The sequence below is a fragment of the Oculina patagonica genome, chromosome 13, assembly GCF_052425735.1.
Source record: "Oculina patagonica isolate OP01 chromosome 13, crgOcupat, whole genome shotgun sequence".
Taxonomy (NCBI): Eukaryota; Metazoa; Cnidaria; class Anthozoa; order Scleractinia; family Oculinidae; genus Oculina; species Oculina patagonica.
In genome coordinates this window covers 18,433,773-18,453,684 of record NC_135770.1, presented here as the reverse complement: position 1 = coordinate 18,453,684, position 19,912 = coordinate 18,433,773, and the positions used below count along the sequence as shown (strand labels likewise).

The following is a 19,912-nucleotide window of genomic DNA, read 5'->3' as shown; positions in this document are numbered from 1 at the left end:
AACAGTGTACCGCATCTACTGTGAACAATGTGACAAAGAATAATGTTGGTGAAACTTCTCAGCTATTTACTTCGTCAGCTATTCCAGAGTGAACATTGCCAGCTTACGGGAAATTGTATCGTATGTTGCCCGTTTTTAGGGAGAGAGATGACTTGATGAACACGCTGACAGGTCAAAAGGCGGTCCTGGCTGAAGTTCGTCAGCGCGAGTTTGAAGCTTATAACCAAGTGAAAAAAAGCTGTCACATGGTGGAACAGGCCCAGCTGGAAAAAGCAGAGGTATAGCTAATTTGTATCAACAATCTGGGATGGATCCATGGATGTGTTGTTCACCGATAAGAAGGCTTTGAAATTAAATTTTAACACAAAATGAAAGGATTGAATCAGGACTGTTTCCTAAAAGGAGGAGGCGGGGGGGGGGGGGGGGGGGGGGGAGGTACTCTCTATAGTGGAATATACTGTTAGGCTCCGCCTGTAAGGGGTACTTTTTTCAGGCTGTAGGTATATAAAAGGGTAGGGATTTCACGAGATGCATGTGACGTATAGGAAAGGGAAGGGGAATTTTGGTATTACAAACACAAAGGGCATTCTTCGAACAGGCGAACCTAACGACTTATTCATCTAAGTATTTTAAGGGGTTACCCAAGTGAAAAGTTTTAAAACGGAGGCAGTATTTCTGCTGTAGGTATGTGAAATGGATATCATTTTATATGAAAGGTGTACGAAAGGGTTACCTTTTATGTCAAAAATCGTATATAAAAGGGAAAGGGCTTGAATCCCGGGGTGGTTCTTTGTAAGGAGCAGACTTTGTTGAATACCCCCGTTCTCCCTGAGTCTGTGTATGTAGATTTGGTTGTCACAGAATTCTTGCTGTTCGCCAGGCAATAATCCATGTACGGCAACTGAGAGAAGACTTACAGAAAGAACGAGAACGACACGATAAGTACATGAAATTATCCAGCGAGAAAATGGAGAAGGAGCGAGAAAAAGTGCGCGAGGCATGCCGGGAGGAGGTCAGCGGTCTTGTTAAACAGGTAAATTGATATCATATTAATCTCGCTTGCATGTCTAATCAGGCATGGGCCAGCTTATTATCCTGATGCAGCACACTAACCATAAGCCAACATGTTTCTCACAACTTTTTTTTTATTTTTCAAAAAATTAACGTAATATGTTCTTTCATGCAGCTAGAGTTATCAGGTGAAGCTCGTTCAGCATTGGAAAACCAGTTGGAACGTCTCACACGAGAAAAGGTTCGTGCCGACTGTTTTGTAATTGCTGTATTTAAATGTTGTTTCTTGCAGTTCTTTTTGTTTCACTTGTTTTATTTATTTTTTATTATTATTTTCAGGTCAACCTCATGACTGAGCTGGAGCAGGCAAAGAGTCAAATAATTGCGCATGCGTCTGAAATAACACAGGTATGTTAACATCGAGACAAATAAATTGTCACATTATGCTGTGTTGTCAGGCACCTTTCCTTGTTAACGAGAGAACATATTACGTGAAAACCCCAAACGAGGGGTACCAAAGGAGTTTACTAAGTTGTAATTTAAACCATTTGACTTCTCACCAGGCTAGTGACAACGTGACCAAAGAACTAGAACAAACGCAGATGAAACTATCAATGGCTTCACAGGAACTGAGCTTACTTAAAACGACCGCTCAGCAAGCTCAGAGAGAAAGAGAACAGGTAACTGAATACCGTCACAAATGACGATGGGCTGGTATTCTATAAGAGAACGAAGATAGATGGGTTTGTATACAGCGCCTCATCGTTTAATGTCAAAAATAGGTCTGCGAAGCGGACGCGGGATCGTGGGAGTAGTACAATATTAGGACGAAAATCGCGCGAGAAGTGAGCTTACAACCTTAAATAGTGTTGCGCCTAACCCAGTGACCGGGGGATGCTGTGACCTAATGGTTAGCGTGCTAAACGCCAGATCGAGGGGTCTGGGTTTGAGCATTTGCCGGGGCACTGTGTTGTGTTCTTGGGCAAGACACTCTCATAGTGCCTCTCTCCACCCAGGTGTGTAAATGGGTATCGGGGAATTTAATGCTATGGGTAACCCTACAATGGACCAGCATCCCATCCATGGGGGAGCAGCAATACTCCTTGTCGCTTCATGCATCTGAAACCAGGATAAGCTCCAGCCTGTATGACTTTACCTTTTACCTAACCCAGTGACCACAGCTCCAGGTATACCACATCTTCAGACGTTCTGTTTTATTCATGATTATTTTTGTGTGTTTGTTCAGGAAAGAACACGGTTAACAAGCGAAATGGAAGGTCTCAGACGGCGTCTTCAAGAAGCAGAACGCTGCTGGATGGAATGTAAAGAAGACTGTATTAGACTTACCGAGAGACTTAACAATGCAGAACGGGAGGTGCGTTAATGTTAATGCGAGTTAATTTCCTCGGCATTTAATAGTTTATCGTTTTTTTTTTTTTTGTTTATTGTCGCAGTTGTAATGTTGTTATCACTGCCCCTCATACAGGTTAAAAACGCGGTAGCCGCAAAGGAAAAGCTGGAAAAAACAAGAGTGGAGGACATGGAACATCTCAGCAAACAAAACAAGCAGAGAGAAGAACAACTTGCCACTTTACTACAGGAGATGGAGACCAGACACAGTAAGTTTATTTGCTACCTTTCATATCTCCCCCTGTAGAATCGCTTAACCTCTGCGAAATCGCACCCTATTGCGATCGTACATATACAGTATCGCTTCTATTCAGGTCATATTTTTCCATTCAGATCATACATCTTCGGGATCAAACGCTGGTGTGTGGTGCCGACATCATAGAAACCTAAGCATAAAAGAGCGAAGTACTGTACGTTTACTTTCCAACTGAGAATTGATGTATTTGTATGTCTAATATGTTTTTTTTTTTCGCATCAGCTCAGTGCAGAACTGAACTACAGCGGATGTTAGAAGCAGAGATTCAAGTGTGCAACCGGATAAAGGACGAATGCAAAAAACTCACACAACAGATGGAAGATTCTGCTGAAAAATCAAGGTAGGTTCCTGTTTGTTACAAATCTAATCTGGTGACGCTGTTACTTTCGAGTAATCCTTTCCTGAAATCCCATAGATATTTAAACCCGCAGAAAGTCTTTTCGGAGATATAACTGAACTACTTAGGTACAAAGTGCTTTACCGCATTGAATATTAACCCACAATTTATTTTCCATCCCTGCTGCTGCCCGAAAAGGGAATCCACGGGGCACCCATGGGATAATCTTTGTTATTTTTTGTTATTTTTTTGGGTTTGTTGTTGGTTCTCGTCCTTGCTCAGAGGGTTTTTCTCCGGGTTCTCCGGTTTTCCTCCCTCCACAAAAATCTACACTCCAAATTCCAATTCGACCTTGGATGCACGTACACGTCTTAACGAGCTCCTGAGCTCTTCCGTGTCACGTGGGTAAATAAATTACATTTACATTTTTTTTTTAAATCGTATTTTTTATCGTCATAATTTAGAGAGGCCAAGCAGGAAAGCAACAAAATTAAAAAGAATTTAGAGGAATCCATGGCACAAAGACGAGCCTTAGAGGAACAAAATGTAAAACAAGACAAACGCATTCATGAATTGTCTTCGAGGCTCAAACAGAGTGACGAGAACGCCCGTAAGCAAGTCGATCAGGTAATACGGAATTATTTACTACATTCGTTTCATCATTCGTTAACGGTCAAAACCAATAACTTGTAAGGGTTTTTCTTCTCCCCTGTGTGAAATTGTACAAATGCTTGGTAGTCTACCCCCAAGATTTACCTAAACAGTTCGACAGTACCCATATATACTACTTAGGCCAGGTTGTTCAACAAAGCATAAGTTTGTTTGTAACCTTTCAGTGAAGGTTTGTTGTTTATATTTTCAGTCCGCCAGTTTTGAACTGAGTCGGCTTATCCAAAACTCCACATATTATTAGCAGTAAAATTGTCTACACAGGAGAAATTAAAACCTTGATCAACTTTTAATCCTGTATCAGTGTTTATTGTCTTTCAAACAACCGGGCCCTGGTAGAAACAGGAGATGTGAGAGTTTGGCGTCTTTCCCAAAAGCAGGGCACATTTGGAGCCAGTCCGCCCTCGAACTCGAGCCGTGTTATCAGGAGCTCCTGAGTAGTGGAGACAAAAGAAAAAAGTAACGTCAGTCGATCCATCAACCTGCTAATCTCAAGCCTTTAACAAATAACCTATTGAGCAAAATAACAAACTCGAAGATGGAGCATTGAGATGTGTTAAATGTGTCTAGTGTTTACCAAGTCCCAGTAATACATATAGGAACACTGATACAGTGAATAGTATCGGTTTACATGACGACTGTGGCGTGGAGCTCACAAAAAAAAGCATCATTTTTACTTTTATTTTATTTATTTGTTTTTGGACAGATGTGCCAGTTGCTTGCCACACGAAATAACTTGATGAAAGAAAGAAAAATATTGTGTCAAGAAGTTGAATTCTTGAGGAAACAATGGCTGCCAAGGACGCCGTCCGAGCCCGTGACACCTGTCATGGAAACTGTTAGTAACGCCAGTGCCGAGAATGAGGACGTCGGTCACACAACCGAGGAAAAAGAGCGTGATGCGTGACGCTATAGACAAATTACAAAACTGTAAATTTAATAGTATATTTTATTTTATTATATTTATATATATTTTTTTTTTACTTTTTATCAACCATTGCAATAGACAAGTGGCTGAATTTTTTGTAACATAGTGAGCGAGATAAGTTTTTTTTTTAATCTGTATTATCTCCTTCATTTTATGACGAAAGAATTTTCATTTGTTTTTTTGTCAAACGCCGTAAAAAACGAGACTCTGTGTATTATTATTATAAGACCTATGTATTTTTCATGTCACTTTCTTTTAAAAAGAGAGTTAATTACATCAATAAAAGGCGATAATGCAGTGAAAAATGTTGATTGTTCATCGTGGCAGTTACAATGGTAGTACTTTAAGTTATTGCCGTTTTTTCACGATGTAGTCACTTGGGATTTAGCTAGATAGACGTTTCGGGTCGGGTAGCATCTCTCAAACTGAATGGCTCGCCACTCTTCGAGAGAAATTCTAGAACAAACAACAACAACAATGCCCCTAGCAGTAAAAACAATAGCAACTGCAGTACACTAGAGGACCAGTAAAATTACAAGGTTACGACAAGGTTGCTACACTGTATCACTGAGCTTGGAAAACCCATCTTGATATTTTAGAGTTGTTACATTTTGCGTTAATGTACTGCGCGCTAAAAAAATGTATTACATTTTAAAAAGTACCATTACTTTTTGCGTCAGTACCACACTTTGCGGCGATTGTTATTAATTTTTGGGAAGATCGTCGTTACATACTTTCGGCGATTATAGCATTTTGGCGAGAAGAACTAGACATCAAGTCTTTTTGACACATTCTACGCACTTAGTAAACTTAATAAAACTTTAAAATTGCTGTTGTATCAATCAATCAATTTATTAATGTCATGCGCGGGATGAGGTTGCCCTCTATATCCGTGCCAGAGGCTCATGTTAGAAGCGCATGACAATAATTAAAATACATTATAAAAACAATAGAAACTAGTATACGTAAAAAAATAATAAAAATATTTAAAAATAGCTATATTACAATATCTTATGAGTAAAAAATTTTAAAATGTAAAAATGGTTTAACCCACCCACACTAAATGTTACACCCACGAATAAAAACTGAAAAAATGATAATTATGCTAAAACTAAGTCGCTAAAATCTATGAAAAAAAAAAATAGTTACATTTGCAACTAGCCTTAAAATTAAAAAAGTCAAATGTTTTCGAAAATCTCTCACTCTCTCTCTTACTGGATTGTCTAATATAAGAAGGCAGCTGGTTCCATAAGTCAGAGTTCCGTAAGTCAGCAGATTCTCAGCATGAAATCGCGGGAGTCCGATGTATATTTCGATCATGGTTCCTCGTCAGTCGTCCGCCATATAGAAATATTTTATTTGCAATTTGCGTCAGTATTATAACATTTTTGCGCCGTAACAGAAATTTAGGACGGTTAGGAGTCTAGTCCGGTACGGCCCCTTGAAGTCCAGTCCATTTTAGTGCAGTCCAATACATACTGTTTTTTTTTGACGCCTTGTCCTTTTGTCGCCGCTAAGCATCAACATCCCATTACATTTTATATTTAATTATCCCCGTACCCGATATAAAATAGGCAACCACTTGACATACGGGAATGATGGTAAATTGGACGATTTACTTCTTTCGTCAACAAAAGTAAAGCTCACCGCACACTCCCGGTCAACGGAGGTATTTAGCATGTAACTTTTAATTAGAATTACATGTAAAACCTAACCAATAATACAATAAAGTATCAAGCAGTGTTGACATTCGCATGTTTAGATCAAATGACAAGCAAACAGTGAAACATCCTTGTATGTGTCACATGTAGCTTTATAGTTGTCCGACAAAATGATGCTGCAGAAAAAGCGAAATGCGCTTATGCTCGTTGCTGGAATTGTCGGCCTAATTGGCTTGATTCTTCTTATCGTTGGAATAGTCCTGGTGACAAATTCCAAAAATGAAGAATGCGGTGCGACCAATGCCGGTCAAAGCGGTGGTGATAAGAAAACGGGTCGATGCAGTTATTCCGAGGAAGCCAAGCGAGCGGGCGTCGACGAATTCCTGCAGAAAGTTCAAGATACGTACTACGATCTTCACCCAGAAGACTTGATTTTCAAGCCCGGCGGTATTGGACGATCGGTGCTGATGGAAAAATTCAAACCGTACAACCCTGAACCAGATAATCTGAAGCGAATCACGGACTCTGCGAGGCGTCTTCTGGATGAGCTACAAGAATTGGGTGTCAATACCAGGCGCCTGAAACCGCGTGAGAAAAAAGCCATTGCGCAAGTGAAGCATTATCTTCAAAACAATTTCGGGAAGCCCTACGATGCTTATTATTATGCCGGTGATTTTCTCATGGGACCGAATCTGTTTTGCTGGCAACAGATTTGCAACGTTGGGCTCTCAGATATCGGGCAAGGTCTGGGAAATTTTCACCTTAAGGACTTGGAAGATGTCGGTGTGTTTCTAAACAAAATGAAGTTGGTGGAGGCGACTTTTTCAACGTATATCCAGAACATGCAGTTTGGTATTAAAGCCGGAATGGTGCGCTCAACTGAAGAATGCCTGGCTGGAATAGATTCCTTCAAACAAAAATATTTACAGGTGTCATTTCAAGGAGAACAAGGTATGTGAAGTTTACCAGTTATGGTGCCTGTGGTGCCATAGTCTCCTCGTCCTCAGGGGTCGTCACGTAATGTTCCTTGTAACCAGCGGATAGGTCTTGCGTGACTCGAATATTGGTGTTGTACCTCAAACTCTCTGACTCACCGAAAAAGACAAGTTCTTCGAAAAAGCGGGGGGTTTGAAATAGAGGGGTTGGCTTATTTTTCTAAAATAAACCCATAAATGTAGTACAATCAATTAAACGACTTTAACTTGCAAATGTAAACAAAATAGTTGTGCTTGAATAAGTTTTGCCTATTCAATAGCACTGTAAAATTGCAGTGTTTAATACATCTGACTCGAAACTGACTGCATATTGTTTATGTTTGAAATGTTACATTATAATAAGTCATTTTAATTATCTCAGCTCGTGATTGCGTGAATTAAAAAAAAGAATCAAGGGAAACAGCAAACTATTCTAGACGACGGAGTTATCATTTATTTCTTACCGTAAATGGCACGAGATGTTTCTTCAGGAAATAAACTTTAGTAGTAATTTGAATGTCATTCTTCGTTCCTCCTTTTCAGGAATTTATGACGAGAAATATATGACGCCAATCTTCTCTGACAAGTTTTTAGCCGGCTTAAAGCCCAGCGACCTTGACAAATGGGAAAGTGAGAACGGGAAGACTGTGAACGAGTCCATCCGGGAATACGCGGTAAAATACATTGGCAAGCCCATCCATGATGTGATAAGGTAGGGAAAACGTAGGAGATAAAGATTCTGGTCTTCGACTGCCCACAGTTTTCGTCACGAAGTTATCACGCAACTGATGACGTCATGATAGCGTGACAACGTTTGGAGTATTTTTCGTGTTTCGATCGAGTTTTAGAAACACGAGTGGAAGTCGAGAGAACGTTAAAAGCTGTGGGAATACGAGCCATAAGCCAAAAGTTTCCACAACTTTTTCGAGCTCTTCAAAACCTTCACGAGTCTTTCTTAAACTCGATAGAAACAGAAAAAACGTTTTCCATTTCCTTTTAGAAAACACTGTAAGAAGAACAAGAATCACTCGTTTATTTCGAGTATCAAAATGGATTTTTTTTTGGTCGCGTCATCATTACGTCAACAATTCGTGCTAGTTGTATGTTTCTATCGAGTTTAAGAAGTTCGGCTTCTGGCGTACGCTTTCTTACAATGTGTTTTCCGCTACTAGATAATACAAATCCGAAATTTGACGCGTTTTTCAACGAAGGTTGTGTTAGGTTGGAACTGGTATGTTCCAGGCTGTGTGTAGCCTGCGAACATACCGAAAGTAGGATTCGTGTATAAAGAAAAAAGAAATCGGATCGCAGAGCAGAGCAGAGCGAGGCCAGCCTGGCCTAGGTGGGAAGATGTCGCAGGAAGCCTTCTTTCTTCTTGCCGTCCTTTTTTAATGGAGGGGGGGAGGATCTCGCACCACTCCGCCTTTCTTTCCGCCCTATATCCTATATAGGAGAATTAAGCTGTTCGGGGTTTTGTATGAAAATAAAACAAATTAAATGCAACAAAAGACTCGCTCACAGGTAAACTTAAAACATACCTTAAAAGACCTCTTTAAGGCAAAGTTACTTAACAAAGTTACTTTAAGCTAATTTGTTTCTTCCCGCGCGTGAAGAACTCGGAAGTCGTATTGCTAACAAGAAAAACATTAAAAAGGATGCAACGCTAGGTTACTATGAAAGTCAATCCGAAAACTTTTTTAAAATGAAAAACAGGCTTCTTTTTTTAATTCAAACACCAGATACCTACAAACAGAGAACCTTGAGCATTGTGTACCGAGTTCAGTCTCCAGTGGCCTGGGGAGTCTTCCGCTGTCTCATGTGTACGTGAATGGAACTCAGACAGCAGTGACCACAAGCAAACAGCTGCCGAGTGGGGAACCACTAAACGGGAAAGAAGCGTACGAGTCGATCTTGCCGTTTTTTACGACGATCAGCAAAACACCCGACCAAGTACACCAACTTGGCAAAGAGATGCTGAAGAAACTCTATCCTGAGGTAACGTCATAACTTGTCTTCAGTTCAACGTAATGGGAAAAATCGAATGTGTATCTCGCCCTTAAAATGTAAAGATGCGTAAACGTAGCAAGAATCTATCGACCTGCTGGAAAGAGAATTTTAAGAATTTTAAAAAGTTTCAAAAGTCATATCTCGGAAAATAGCCAAAAAATGGTTCTGCAAAGACACCTTTGTATGATTGAAGGGGAAGGGGGGAGGGGAGGGGGTGGGAGTGGCACCCATCATCATACAAGTGTCTTTAAAAATTTCCCGGCCTTACGAACGTATAACTTTGTGACTTTACCAGACGCGACTAACAAATTACAACCTTTGTGTTTTTTTTTTTTATCAATTTCGAAAACTCTTTTCAGCCGTATCGACAGTTTTTTTCGCTACATGACCAGTATCAAAACAAGGTCGTAACTAGAAAGAGGCAAGACGAGGCATTTGCCTCGTCTAAATTTTAACCCAAAATTTGAAACAAGACATGCCTGGTAAAGAAAATAATCCCCAATTGAAAAAGATTGATTTTGTTCTAGATATACCTTATAAAAACTATATAAAAAGTGTTTCATATATTCTAGATTTCCAAGTTTTCTGGAGGGATTGCCCCCAGAACCTCCTAGCAAGATCTCGCCGTGTATGTGTCAAAGGTCTTGTTACGGCCCTGCAAAAGGTGACAAAAAAAACCGTTCTGGGGTATTTTCTCCCCTAACTCAATGCTCCCCCCGTTGGAAAGTCTTCTGATGACATTAGCTTTACGTAAACTACGAGTAGTCCGCTCGTATATCGTGATCTAGACTTGCTTACAAGTCAAGCTCACAGAGCGCTAAGCGCGAAAGCGAGCGCGAAAGCAGGGCCCTGGGTCTACTACCACCACACCACCGGGATCTACTACCACCAAACCCGAAACGAGAGGCGAAAAACTTTTAGAAAGTCTAATCGCGATCGCTGGCTTAGGTGTTTGTCCCCACGGACTTAAGAGCAAAAGAGAGACTGCTCGCAGTCTACGGAGATTCGTTCGTTTCTTTGCGCAAGAAGCAACTAAGCTTAGACAGTTAAATGGAGTTTTTCGCGTTGAATCTTTGACGCCCAACTTTCCTTACTTTTGTCCTTGGGCAATGTCTTCAAGAAGTTCAATGTTGTCAATGTTTGCGAAATGACTGAAATTTTGAGCTGCTTGTTAGCCGGCGTTGCTGGTAGTTTCGTTGGCGCATAACGAGGCAAAACTTTGCAAAGACTTGCCTCGTTTCGAAACCGCCAACTAAGCAGGCTAGAGCTAGATACTTGCATACTCTTTATGATCTTAGTACAAGGCACTGAAAACCTGAAAGGCGCTTCGATCGACCATATATTCATTTTCGCTTCTCGCTTCACGTTCAATTTTGTTTCTCAATGCGAGGTAATGCAGAAGTAACTAGATTTTCGATAAATGGTCTTATGATAGGAACTGTAGGTTTTCTTCCCTGTTGCTAGAAGTATCGACTATTTCCGCTTGTTTTAATGTAATGACGATTTGTCACATGATGTTTTTAAATAACCATGCTTATGGACTGCTGTGTTATGCAATATATTTTTCAGGTTCTTGAAATCGCGCGCAGTGTGACAAAGCAAACGAGCAATGATACCGCAAAGGAACTTTTTATCAAGCGACTGAATGAATCAGATATGTACTTTACAGACAAACCAATTCCAGCCAACGAATCTGATAAAAACGCTCACATTTTGTGCAGCTCTGAGGAAGGAGCGAAGAAGTATTGTCCAAAACGCTGGGAGGCCATGCACAACTGGTTTACAGAGGCTAGGCGGGTAAATAATGAGATACATTAGAATCCCGATTACTCTTACCTCCGGGGGAAACGAAAATTGCTTGGAGAAATTTGGATAAAATTACAGAGAAGTACTGTCCAAGAGAAACGAAATGGTCTGGCTTGAAAAATCAAGAGTCTCGAGAAACCGAGGGTTTGAGAAACCGGGATTCTACTGTAGTGAAATGACTAAGTGTAAACATTGTCAGCACTTTCACTGTTTCAAGTCACGTAACCATGCATAATAGTAAAGTCTATGTTGAGCCAAGTGGCCATACCGCTGGAGCTTATCCCGGTTTTCGTAGCATTAAGCGACTGGGAGTATTTCTACTTTCCCTGGATGGGATGCTAGTCCATCACAGGGTTACCCCGGCATTAGTTCGCCGGTGCACTTGGGTGGAGAGAGGCATTTTATGAGTAAAGTATCTTGCCAAGAACATAACACAATTACCCCAACCACTGACATGTCTGCACAAATTAAAGTAGTTCTCTCTTTGAAATTGTTTTTGTTGCTAGGTGATGAGCAAGTTGGACCCACAGACAGTTAACATGTTTCATTTCTCCGGCCCTAAACACACCACACCCAACTGCCCTGTCGATATGGCACCAAACTTCAACCCTTCATCAGGAGCGCAGAGTTTCAGCCGAAGCACAAAGGACTGTAGCAGGAATGCCTACTATAACATACCGTTCTTTCTGAATAGGCCTGGACCCAAGTATTCGGTAGGACCAATTTTTTTTTTGATCCTGTTAATAGATTTCTTTATAGTTTTCCTTGCACATTAGTGCCATAGTATTTTTTTTTAATTTCTTAGTTGGGTGCCCTCTTTTAGCAGAGAGTTCTCCCTCTGATGTTATCATGCATACTTTTTAGGCACACTAATAAAAGTTTAATCAATCATTCATGTATTCATTCATTCTTTAATGCATTCATTCATTAGTTCCTTCTTTCGTTTGCTCGTTTGTTCGCTCGTTCATTCATTCATTAATTCATTCGTTCATTCTTTCGTTTAGTTATTCATTTATTCATTCTTTCTTTCATTCATTTATTCGTTCGTTTATTCATTCATTCATTCATTCATTCGTTCATTCCTTCATTCGTTCGTTCCTTCGTTCGTTCGTTCGTTAGTTCATTTAATATTTCATTCATTTCATCAGGAGTGGAGCGTAAATGCGCATGAAGCGAGGCCTGGACACCACACACAGGTAAAACAAAAATACATTAGAACACCTCGACACTCGAACGTGCGTTTGTTCTACTGTACACGTGTTTTTTTTATCAAAAACTTGCATACAAAACTAGAGTCAATGACAATGACATAATTTTTGTTGTTGTTTTTAGGCGAATAAGAAATAAAATCACCATTTTGGCTTCTCTCCCCTTTTCTGCCGAATTGTTGATTTTAAGATCTTCGCGTGTTGGACGTGGCACGCTATCGCGTTGAAATGAGTAAATTTCAAATCTATCGTCTTAGAGATTCATCATTGCTGCGATACTTTTTTAAAGCTACATACATAGAGATACGTTTTAAGTCAGCCTAGCAACACTCCACACTACCACCCCCCCCCCCCCCCCAACTTCCCCTCTCTCTTCCTCCGCTTCCAATCAAAATACACTCTTATCCCAGGTGATAAACACCTGTTCGGTTTCTTTTTCAGGTACAGGGTCTTGTTGAGCATTTTCGTGACAGTTGTGGTGGAGTTATCAGCTGGTTGGACGATTCCACCTATTACACGGCCTTTACAGAGGGCTGGGCACTATATGCCGAGAATCCGCTGATTGCCCGCGAAACCAACGTCTATGACAACGAACCTTTCCAGAAGTACGGAATGCTCAAATGGCAGGTACGCGTGTTGGTATTAATAGATCTCTTCATGGATATTTTTCATCCAAAAAGGATGAGATGCAAACTACATCCGCATCCACGTTGAATTTTATTGTTATCTAAATGAGAACAGGTAACCGAAAAATAAGCTATTGTAATTGGTAATAGCACTCAAAGAACATTTTTTTTTTCATTTTTTCGTTCGTTTGTTCGTTCTTTATTTGGCTGTACGTCCAACGCTTGTCTTATTTATTCTTCATTCATGAATTAATGTATTAATAAAGGTTTTTGTGATAAAATTTCATAATTGATAAAGGATTTTCCAAAAAAAAAAATAAAATAAAAAAATCCGAAATGAATTTAAAATTTATTATATTTACCACCAAGTTGATACCATTTCAGGTTTGGCGCGCGCTTCGCCTAATCGTGGACACGGGTTTACACTACAAGGGTTTCTCTCGTGCTGATGCGCTCGGCTACTTTGCTGACTACGCCTGGGACACGAGCGACAGCGCACTGAAAGAAGTCACCAGATACCAGAGCGATCCAGGACAGGCTACTGCGTACATGATTGGTCAGCTTAAAATCATTGAGCTGCGGGAATACGCGACAAAAGAACTAGGCGACGCTTTTGACTTGAAAGACTTTCACTTCCATCTCTTGGCGCAAGGGTCTGCTCCGCTGAGCTATCTGGAGGAGAGTGTTCAGGAGTACGTGCGATGTACCAAAGACAAGGAACAAGAAGGATGCGAAGATGTGCTGAACCCTGTTGCTCCTGAAGAAGATCAAGTCACTGAGTTTGTGGGGGTGATTGGCGAGGAAAGCTACGAGCCAGTTGAGAAACCTTCTCAAGATGATTACATTTAAGTGGCGCGTAGTCATTAGACTGTTCACAGTCCCCTATTTTTACGTGAAGTGGTAGAGATCGATTGTTGAGTACGACAGGCTGATATCTTGGTTCATGAACGCGAACGAAAATTGGGAAGAGTGCAAAAACCCCGTGGGTAGGGGTACGAGTGTTAATGTTTTTCCTCCTCCTACCCACGGGGTTTTTGCACTCTCTCCAGTTACTGTTTTCGCTCGAGTTCATGAACCAAGATGGCGGCCCGTCGGACTCAACGATTGATCTCTACGACTTCACTGAAAAATAGGGGACTGTGAACAATCTAAGTGGTTATAGCAATATAAATGTTAGGTTTATTTTGATAAAAATGTAATTACCAAAATAGTAGCCGTAAAAAGATTGTCTTTTATCAGTGGTTGTAAGCTTGTCCCATAGTATATTTCTGGACGATCTGGACTTTCTACGCATTTTCTGGCACCTTTATTGTTTTGAATGCTTTATACAATTTAACACATTGTTCGTAATCTGCACATGCATAAACACAAACATGATTTTGTACTGAAAAAATCTAATAAAAACCCTTTCCTTTAACATAGTGTTAGATCTATTAACATTGTCCCAGTAAAGGTCGCCTGTTCCAGGCTCTCGGTTGTTGGGGGAGAGGGAAAAACGCGGTACCCCCCCCCCCCCTCGTTTTTTTCCTCTCTCGCCCATGTTGTTCGCTCTCCACCAACTAACGAGGTCCCGAAACAGGGTACAGTGTAGGTAACATCTACTCACAGCTGGCCAAATGGTCACAATACGGATGTTGCTAGTGCTTATCCCGTTTCCGCGGCATAAAGCAACAAAGAACATCAATGCTCCCTAGTTAACCACAAAGAAGGCCATCGAAATTACTTCTATGTTTTAAAACTCCCTAGACGACTTTTTGTTGTTTATTTTTTAATCTCTTGGTACCGACGGAAGTGGTCACAGGAGATTTTGTGGTTTGAGCTCGCATTCTTGAGATTTTCGTTGAAGAAATTCCAGAGCAAATCTTTTGGGCTTGTGATGTGCATCTTGCATAATTGCATAATGTATGCGTCTGTACGCTTCTCGACACGATACCCTGTATAATTATATGATTAATATCGGACAAAACGAACCAAATTATTCGGAAGGTGGCGTGTTGGTTGAATCGGAGTTACTCTGTAGCCCCAATAGCCACGCTCCTCGCATCAATTTGGAGTCAAAAATGGAATACTGGTACTCCTTACGGTGTTTAATTAGTATCAAATATTTTTTTTATTTATAGTTATCTCCCTCTCCGCTAGCCCACTCCTCAAAAAATCTAACACTACAAACCTTTTGGTCAGAAATGGATACCAGTGTCTTCAGCTGCCTGGACAAGTTCATGAAGCGCTGATAGTAACACTTGCAAATTAATGGAATAACATGCTAACATGATTTTCTTTACTTAAGTTTTAATGGAAAAAGCCAGCCTGGCCTGCCTGGCCTTGATAATATAAATGTCTCCACCGCAAAGTATCCGAAGGAGAGTCTGTAATTTTGTATCCATTAGATAAGAATATAGCCTTAAAACGTCTTATATACTGATTCCCTTCGACTTGATATTCAAGGTTAAGTAATTTAATTCTGTTAACATTTTTTGTGGGGGCCAAAAATTAACGGCGGCCATAATTGCATTGGGTCTACAAGTAAAGCATATCAAAATAGTTTTAGGGATTTAATTAAAACGCGAGAAAACTGCGTTATGGCCTTCGTCATCTCAGATGTTGATTCTACAGCACCGGTACACATATCTAACCATGTCCTCTTCATAATTGCTGGCCAATTTCAGCAGGAAACTTTGCATAAACTCGTCTGGATTGCATCGTACCCACTGGCGATCAAGGTACTGGATAGCTCCGTTCGCCTTTGGAGCCCAGCCGGTTTTCAGGTTTGAGCAGTGCAAGCCAAGGTTGTCAAATCTGTCGAGAACTTCCACTGTGTTGCCGTTCAGTTGGGAGTATTCGTCATTAATGGTCTAACGGATAAAAAAGAGAGTTTTAAAGGCGTCTTCATTGAAAATGGCATAGTATTGTTCCTGTATTTACTTTCTAATATCTTCCGTCATTCATCTCCCGTACACTGTTAGCTAAAATTGAGAACTCAGTTTTGTCTGAATGAAAAATACAAGAAGTTAATTTTCTTCTTTTGAAAATGTTTAATTTCATACCTTAAAGCCAAAAACCGTTTATCATTATTCAGTGCTTATGGCAATTGTAAAATGAATGGCAGATGTCTTCCAAGTAAAAAGTGCGAAGAGGTAAAACGTAACTCGAACTATTTAAAAAAGAGGAGTAAAACATATGAGACTTAAGCTCTCGAAGGAAAAAGAAAAAACAAATTACTGCTGTTACTTGTTTTCATTTAAAAGTTTCGACACTTTTCAGCTGTTGATACATATATAGTGGACCTAATTCAACACCAAAAACAACCAAAAACGAAAGCAAGCAGCACAACCTTTATAGCTTTAACCAGTGTTTGCGAGTCATTCAATAGCTAGTGGCATAGTATTGTTCCTGTCTTTACTTTCTAATATCTTACGTCATTCGTGTCCCGTACGCTGTTAGTTAAAATTGTGAACTCAATTTTGTCTGAATGCAAATTCAATTTTTTCTCTTTATTTTCATAAGCTATTCCACTCTTTCCACTTCTTTCCCCCTTACTCATAACCATCACTTTCCTCGCCCGCCCCCACCCCCACCCCCGCAAAATAACCTTGTGATCATCGGGAAAATGGTTTCATTTTGGTGCGAATTTTAAAATTTTGTCAGACCTGAAACTTAAAATCGATTTATTCGAGAACCACCTTTCGCATCTCTTCACCTAAAACTTATTTTTTTGAGCACGCAATTAATAACGGTTTGGGAACTTTAACAGTATACAAAACTAAATGAATCAGTCCTCTTACCGAGACCTCGCCCTCCAGCTGCCTGAGTTTTTGTCTGTATCTCTCTATTAACAGATCTTTTGTGTTGAGCTCATCTTTAAGGGTGACCATCTTGCTGTTAAGCAAAGTCTCCAACTCCCTAAACTGTGATCGGTCTGCTTTGGAGTCTAGCTTCGCTGACTGCTGGTCAATCTCCGCTGTCTGGCGCTGTATTGTCTTTTCGTAAGAGGTGATTTGTCGCTCCATATCGGAGAGTTTGACAGAAAACGACATCAGAGCGCCTAAAGCGGAACTTTGAGGGGCCTGCCGCTGTAAAAATGTAAGATTAACGGACAAAAAGTGTATTAATTTATTGACTTCTTTCAAGGCACAAACGAAATAAAACTGCAAAAAAAAAAAACGCACTTTAATTTATATCCCCATTTCTCGGAATCTTTCATGGAAAGGCTTAAGAGCTGAGCAGCTCAGAGCCACACGTCATGGAAGTTGGTAACACCAGCTTTAAAGAGGCTTTGTCGCGGATTTTAACAGATTTTTGAAAAGCCAAAATATATATTTGTGTCCTATGAAACCTAAAAAAAATGGCCTAAACAATAATTGCCTACCACTAGTTTCAGGATAGTTTAGACCAAAAAACCGTGAAATTTCAGTGACTTTGTTGTTCCTTTAAGAGGGTCTGAATGGGGTTAATCGACTAGCGACAAAGGGCGAAAAATTACCACTCCGACGAACGAGGAAAAAAACCGATTAGCGACAAATAAATTCTAACCGACAACCGACATGGTCCGATGTTATACGGACGTTTGTATTCAGAAAGAACAGCATTTTGAATTATGTTAGCTTAATAGGAAATGTCTAGTTCAGAAGTAACACACAATTCAAAATTAGTCAATATAAAGTTCCTGTCACTTTTCGCAGCAGCGGAGGTTCATTTGTGAACAGTGGCTGGTTATCGAGTCCACAAGGCGTCCCGCTGTGTATTTTCATTGCGCGTTGGTTATTCATGTGGTGACAGACATTTAAAGACAATTAAAGTAAAAAGGCAAGGAGGTTGCCATCGAACGCCATCGTAGCCGGGTTCCGGTGAAAACAAAAATCTCTAAGGTTCCAAGCAAAAAAAATCTAACGGAGTTTTTTAGGGCTAAAGGAGCAGGCGCATTATTGGCATTGGCAGGTTCTCGCTAAAGTTATTTCGCCTGGCGAAAACGCTTACGGGAAAAATGCGAAAATTTGCAATTGTAACAGATGGGTAGTGGCTGCTTGAGCTTCGTAATTTAATATCGGATGAAAGTAGCAGTGAGCTCAACGGTGTGTGGAACGTTCTATTAGCCGTTTTAGTTTTAGTGTGCAGCGAAGTAATGTTTCACATGTGTTCTATGGTCTTCTATAGTTAAGTATTAAGCTAAACACTAACGTGGTTAACCTTTGGTTCTACGTCGGTTTTTTATTTGCTGTTTTGTTGAACGGAATGTTTGTATACACCGTCCATTTTTCAGGAAAGCAAAATTGAAAGAAAAATCCCTTACAAATGGAAGAAGCGAGTAAAAGAGTTTATAAGCATCTTTCTGTTTTATTGGTAAATGAATAACCGACTGCCTTTACATTTATTCTTTTCTGAGAGCGGTCAAATCATTCGCTCGATGTGTAAGTAAATTTGACGAGCATTTGCTGATGCAAACTGATTTTATCGGTACTATAACGAACACGCTGCTTAGAAAACCTGAGTTAACGAGGTTTAGTGCAACAAATAATGAATTATTACAAATTTTCATAGAGTCTAGTGTTTAAAGTCTTAAAATAACAAAAATTAATAATTAACTTGCACTTATAATGATTAACTGAGATTTACCGACAACCGACAGTGGTCGAAAATGTTAACCGACAACCGACAAAGTAAGGAATTTTTAACCGACTACCGACATGTGGACCCCCCTCATTCACACCCTCCTTTAAGGAGAGGGAAATTTGTGTTGACTGCTTGCTCGTGATCTTCGAAGATACAGTGGATGATGGCGTAAGCACGTTACGTTACAACCATGTTTGTAGATTGTATTGTTTACAGCCTCTTCATTTTTCAACGCAAAAAAAAACGCGAGAGAAACAGCAAGGGGAGCGAGAGCGACCACGAGGCACGAAGGGGGTGGGGGCGCCTCCTGTTTTGCGCTAGCGTCCAGTTCTCTTGCGATTCTTTCCCGCGTACTCCAAAGTGATTACCCTCCTTGGGCTTGTTACGCATCCCTGGAAAGATTGCGTGACGAGCCTGAAAAAAAGTCTGCAGAGTACACTGTCTAGGAGATAATGGATGTACTGACCATTCTGTTGTCCTTTGGCTACTTTAAGAGTGACGAAAAAGGGGCCATAAAAAGGGGAAACTTGTCAATCCCTGGGACATACGATCAGAATGCCATAAGATCAGGGGGTTTGATGGCACGGCGAGCAAACAGTGTGCATATGATACGCAGAATGTCGCACAAACAGAGATAGTCTAGCGATCAGATGATAACATTTCTTTAATTTGTTTGTTCACTGTAGTAATTATTTTAAAACGGGCAGAAGTACCAAGTGATGCATGGTCGTTTATGAGACATGGAAAGAATAAAAAACTGGATAAATGACCTAACCAAATTGAAAAGATATAAGCTTATATAATAATGGACAGTTTGATTTTGTGTTCTTGTCTACTTTGCATTCCCTACTCACCTTTAATCGCAGCTTTCTGCTAGGCATCCCAAAGGAATTTTGGAGGATAAAAAGCATCAAAACACACAGTGTTAGGGCAGTAAAATTCGCCATTATGTCGACACAGTAGTTTCCAAATATCTCAACAACAACAATCGCGTTTTGTGTGTCGTGGAAAGCGGATAGCAGAAAGATGATCTGGATTGCTGAGCTGATGACAGAAAATAGTCTGGCACTTGAATCGTTTGAAAATATGGGAATGGAAAGGACGCTTGATTTCAGGGACTTCAGGAGACTAATGATTCAAGACATCCGCGATAAATTATCTCAGTTAGATGCATGTATTCATCCGGCCTTTGAGGAAAGAGGGTTTTAGTCAGTTTCAGTCTTTCATTGACTTCAGCAATTTACAGAAAAAAAAAATACAAAATCCGAAGTGTTTTTGCAAGAACTGACTAATAGCAAAATTGCGGTGTTCATTCGATGCGTTTAGAATTTCGCTCATGCATTCTGAACCTAAAACGTTCCAAACAAAACAGTATCAGTTCAACAATACGTGCACTTGACTCAGTTGACTTC

The 19,912-nt window shown here is 40.2% G+C and overlaps 3 protein-coding genes across 4 annotated transcripts in view; 2 read left to right on the top strand and 1 right to left on the bottom strand.

Annotated features, from left to right (window-relative positions):
* The window catches only part of LOC144637265 (serologically defined colon cancer antigen 8-like), a 30,593-nt gene extending 25,068 nt beyond the window's left edge, over positions 1-5,525 (top strand). The window contains exons 11-20 of one of the 2 annotated variants that reach the window (XM_078496391.1): positions 140-278; positions 881-1,033; positions 1,187-1,252; positions 1,351-1,419; positions 1,575-1,691; positions 2,258-2,386; positions 2,498-2,630; positions 2,900-3,017; positions 3,479-3,641; positions 4,390-5,525. In XM_078496391.1, the coding sequence (XP_078352517.1) occupies positions 140-278; positions 881-1,033; positions 1,187-1,252; positions 1,351-1,419; positions 1,575-1,691; positions 2,258-2,386; positions 2,498-2,630; positions 2,900-3,017; positions 3,479-3,641; positions 4,390-4,590 (1,288 nt within the window). In that variant the 3' untranslated portion in view covers positions 4,591-5,525. The remainder of the gene's footprint in view (positions 1-139; positions 279-880; positions 1,034-1,186; positions 1,253-1,350; positions 1,420-1,574; positions 1,692-2,257; positions 2,387-2,497; positions 2,631-2,899; positions 3,018-3,478; positions 3,642-4,389) is intronic. The other variant, XM_078496390.1, reaches the window with a different exon arrangement.
* An 860-nt stretch (positions 5,526-6,385) lies between these two features.
* On the top strand, positions 6,386-14,260 carry LOC144635320 (uncharacterized). Its single transcript, XM_078494432.1, has 8 exons — positions 6,386-7,223; positions 7,790-7,958; positions 8,986-9,241; positions 10,823-11,050; positions 11,566-11,772; positions 12,208-12,255; positions 12,709-12,894; positions 13,278-14,260. The coding sequence occupies exons 1-8, from the start codon at positions 6,443-6,445 to the stop codon at positions 13,740-13,742; spliced, it is 2,340 nt and encodes a 779-aa protein (XP_078350558.1). The 5' UTR covers positions 6,386-6,442; the 3' UTR covers positions 13,743-14,260.
* Positions 14,261-15,264: 1,004 nt separating this feature from the next.
* On the bottom strand, positions 15,265-19,504 carry LOC144635670 (uncharacterized). Its single transcript, XM_078494754.1, has 3 exons — positions 19,355-19,504; positions 16,676-16,963; positions 15,265-15,745 (listed from the first exon to the last, which is right to left on the bottom strand). Exons 1-3 carry the CDS (start codon positions 19,445-19,447, stop codon positions 15,488-15,490), a joined length of 639 nt encoding a protein of 212 aa, XP_078350880.1. The 5' UTR covers positions 19,448-19,504; the 3' UTR covers positions 15,265-15,487.
* Between the last annotated feature and the right edge of the window lie 408 nt (positions 19,505-19,912).

Excerpts from the sequence above, each read along its gene's own strand:
- LOC144635670 (XM_078494754.1), bottom strand. The coding sequence starts at position 19,447 with ATGGCGAATTTTACTGCCCTAACACTGTGTGTTTTGATGCTTTTTATC. Across the intron at positions 16,964-19,354 it reads GCAGAAAGCTGCGATTAAAG|CGGCAGGCCCCTCAAAGTTC; the intron begins GTGAGTAGGGAA and ends ACATTTTTACAG. Across the intron at positions 15,746-16,675 it reads AGCTGGAGGGCGAGGTCTCG|ACCATTAATGACGAATACTC; the intron begins GTAAGAGGACTG and ends TTTATCCGTTAG.
- LOC144635320 (XM_078494432.1), top strand. The coding sequence starts at position 6,443 with ATGATGCTGCAGAAAAAGCGAAATGCGCTTATGCTCGTTGCTGGAATT. Across the intron at positions 7,224-7,789 it reads GTCATTTCAAGGAGAACAAG|GAATTTATGACGAGAAATAT; the intron begins GTATGTGAAGTT and ends CCTCCTTTTCAG. Across the intron at positions 11,773-12,207 it reads GGCCTGGACCCAAGTATTCG|GAGTGGAGCGTAAATGCGCA; the intron begins GTAGGACCAATT and ends TCATTTCATCAG.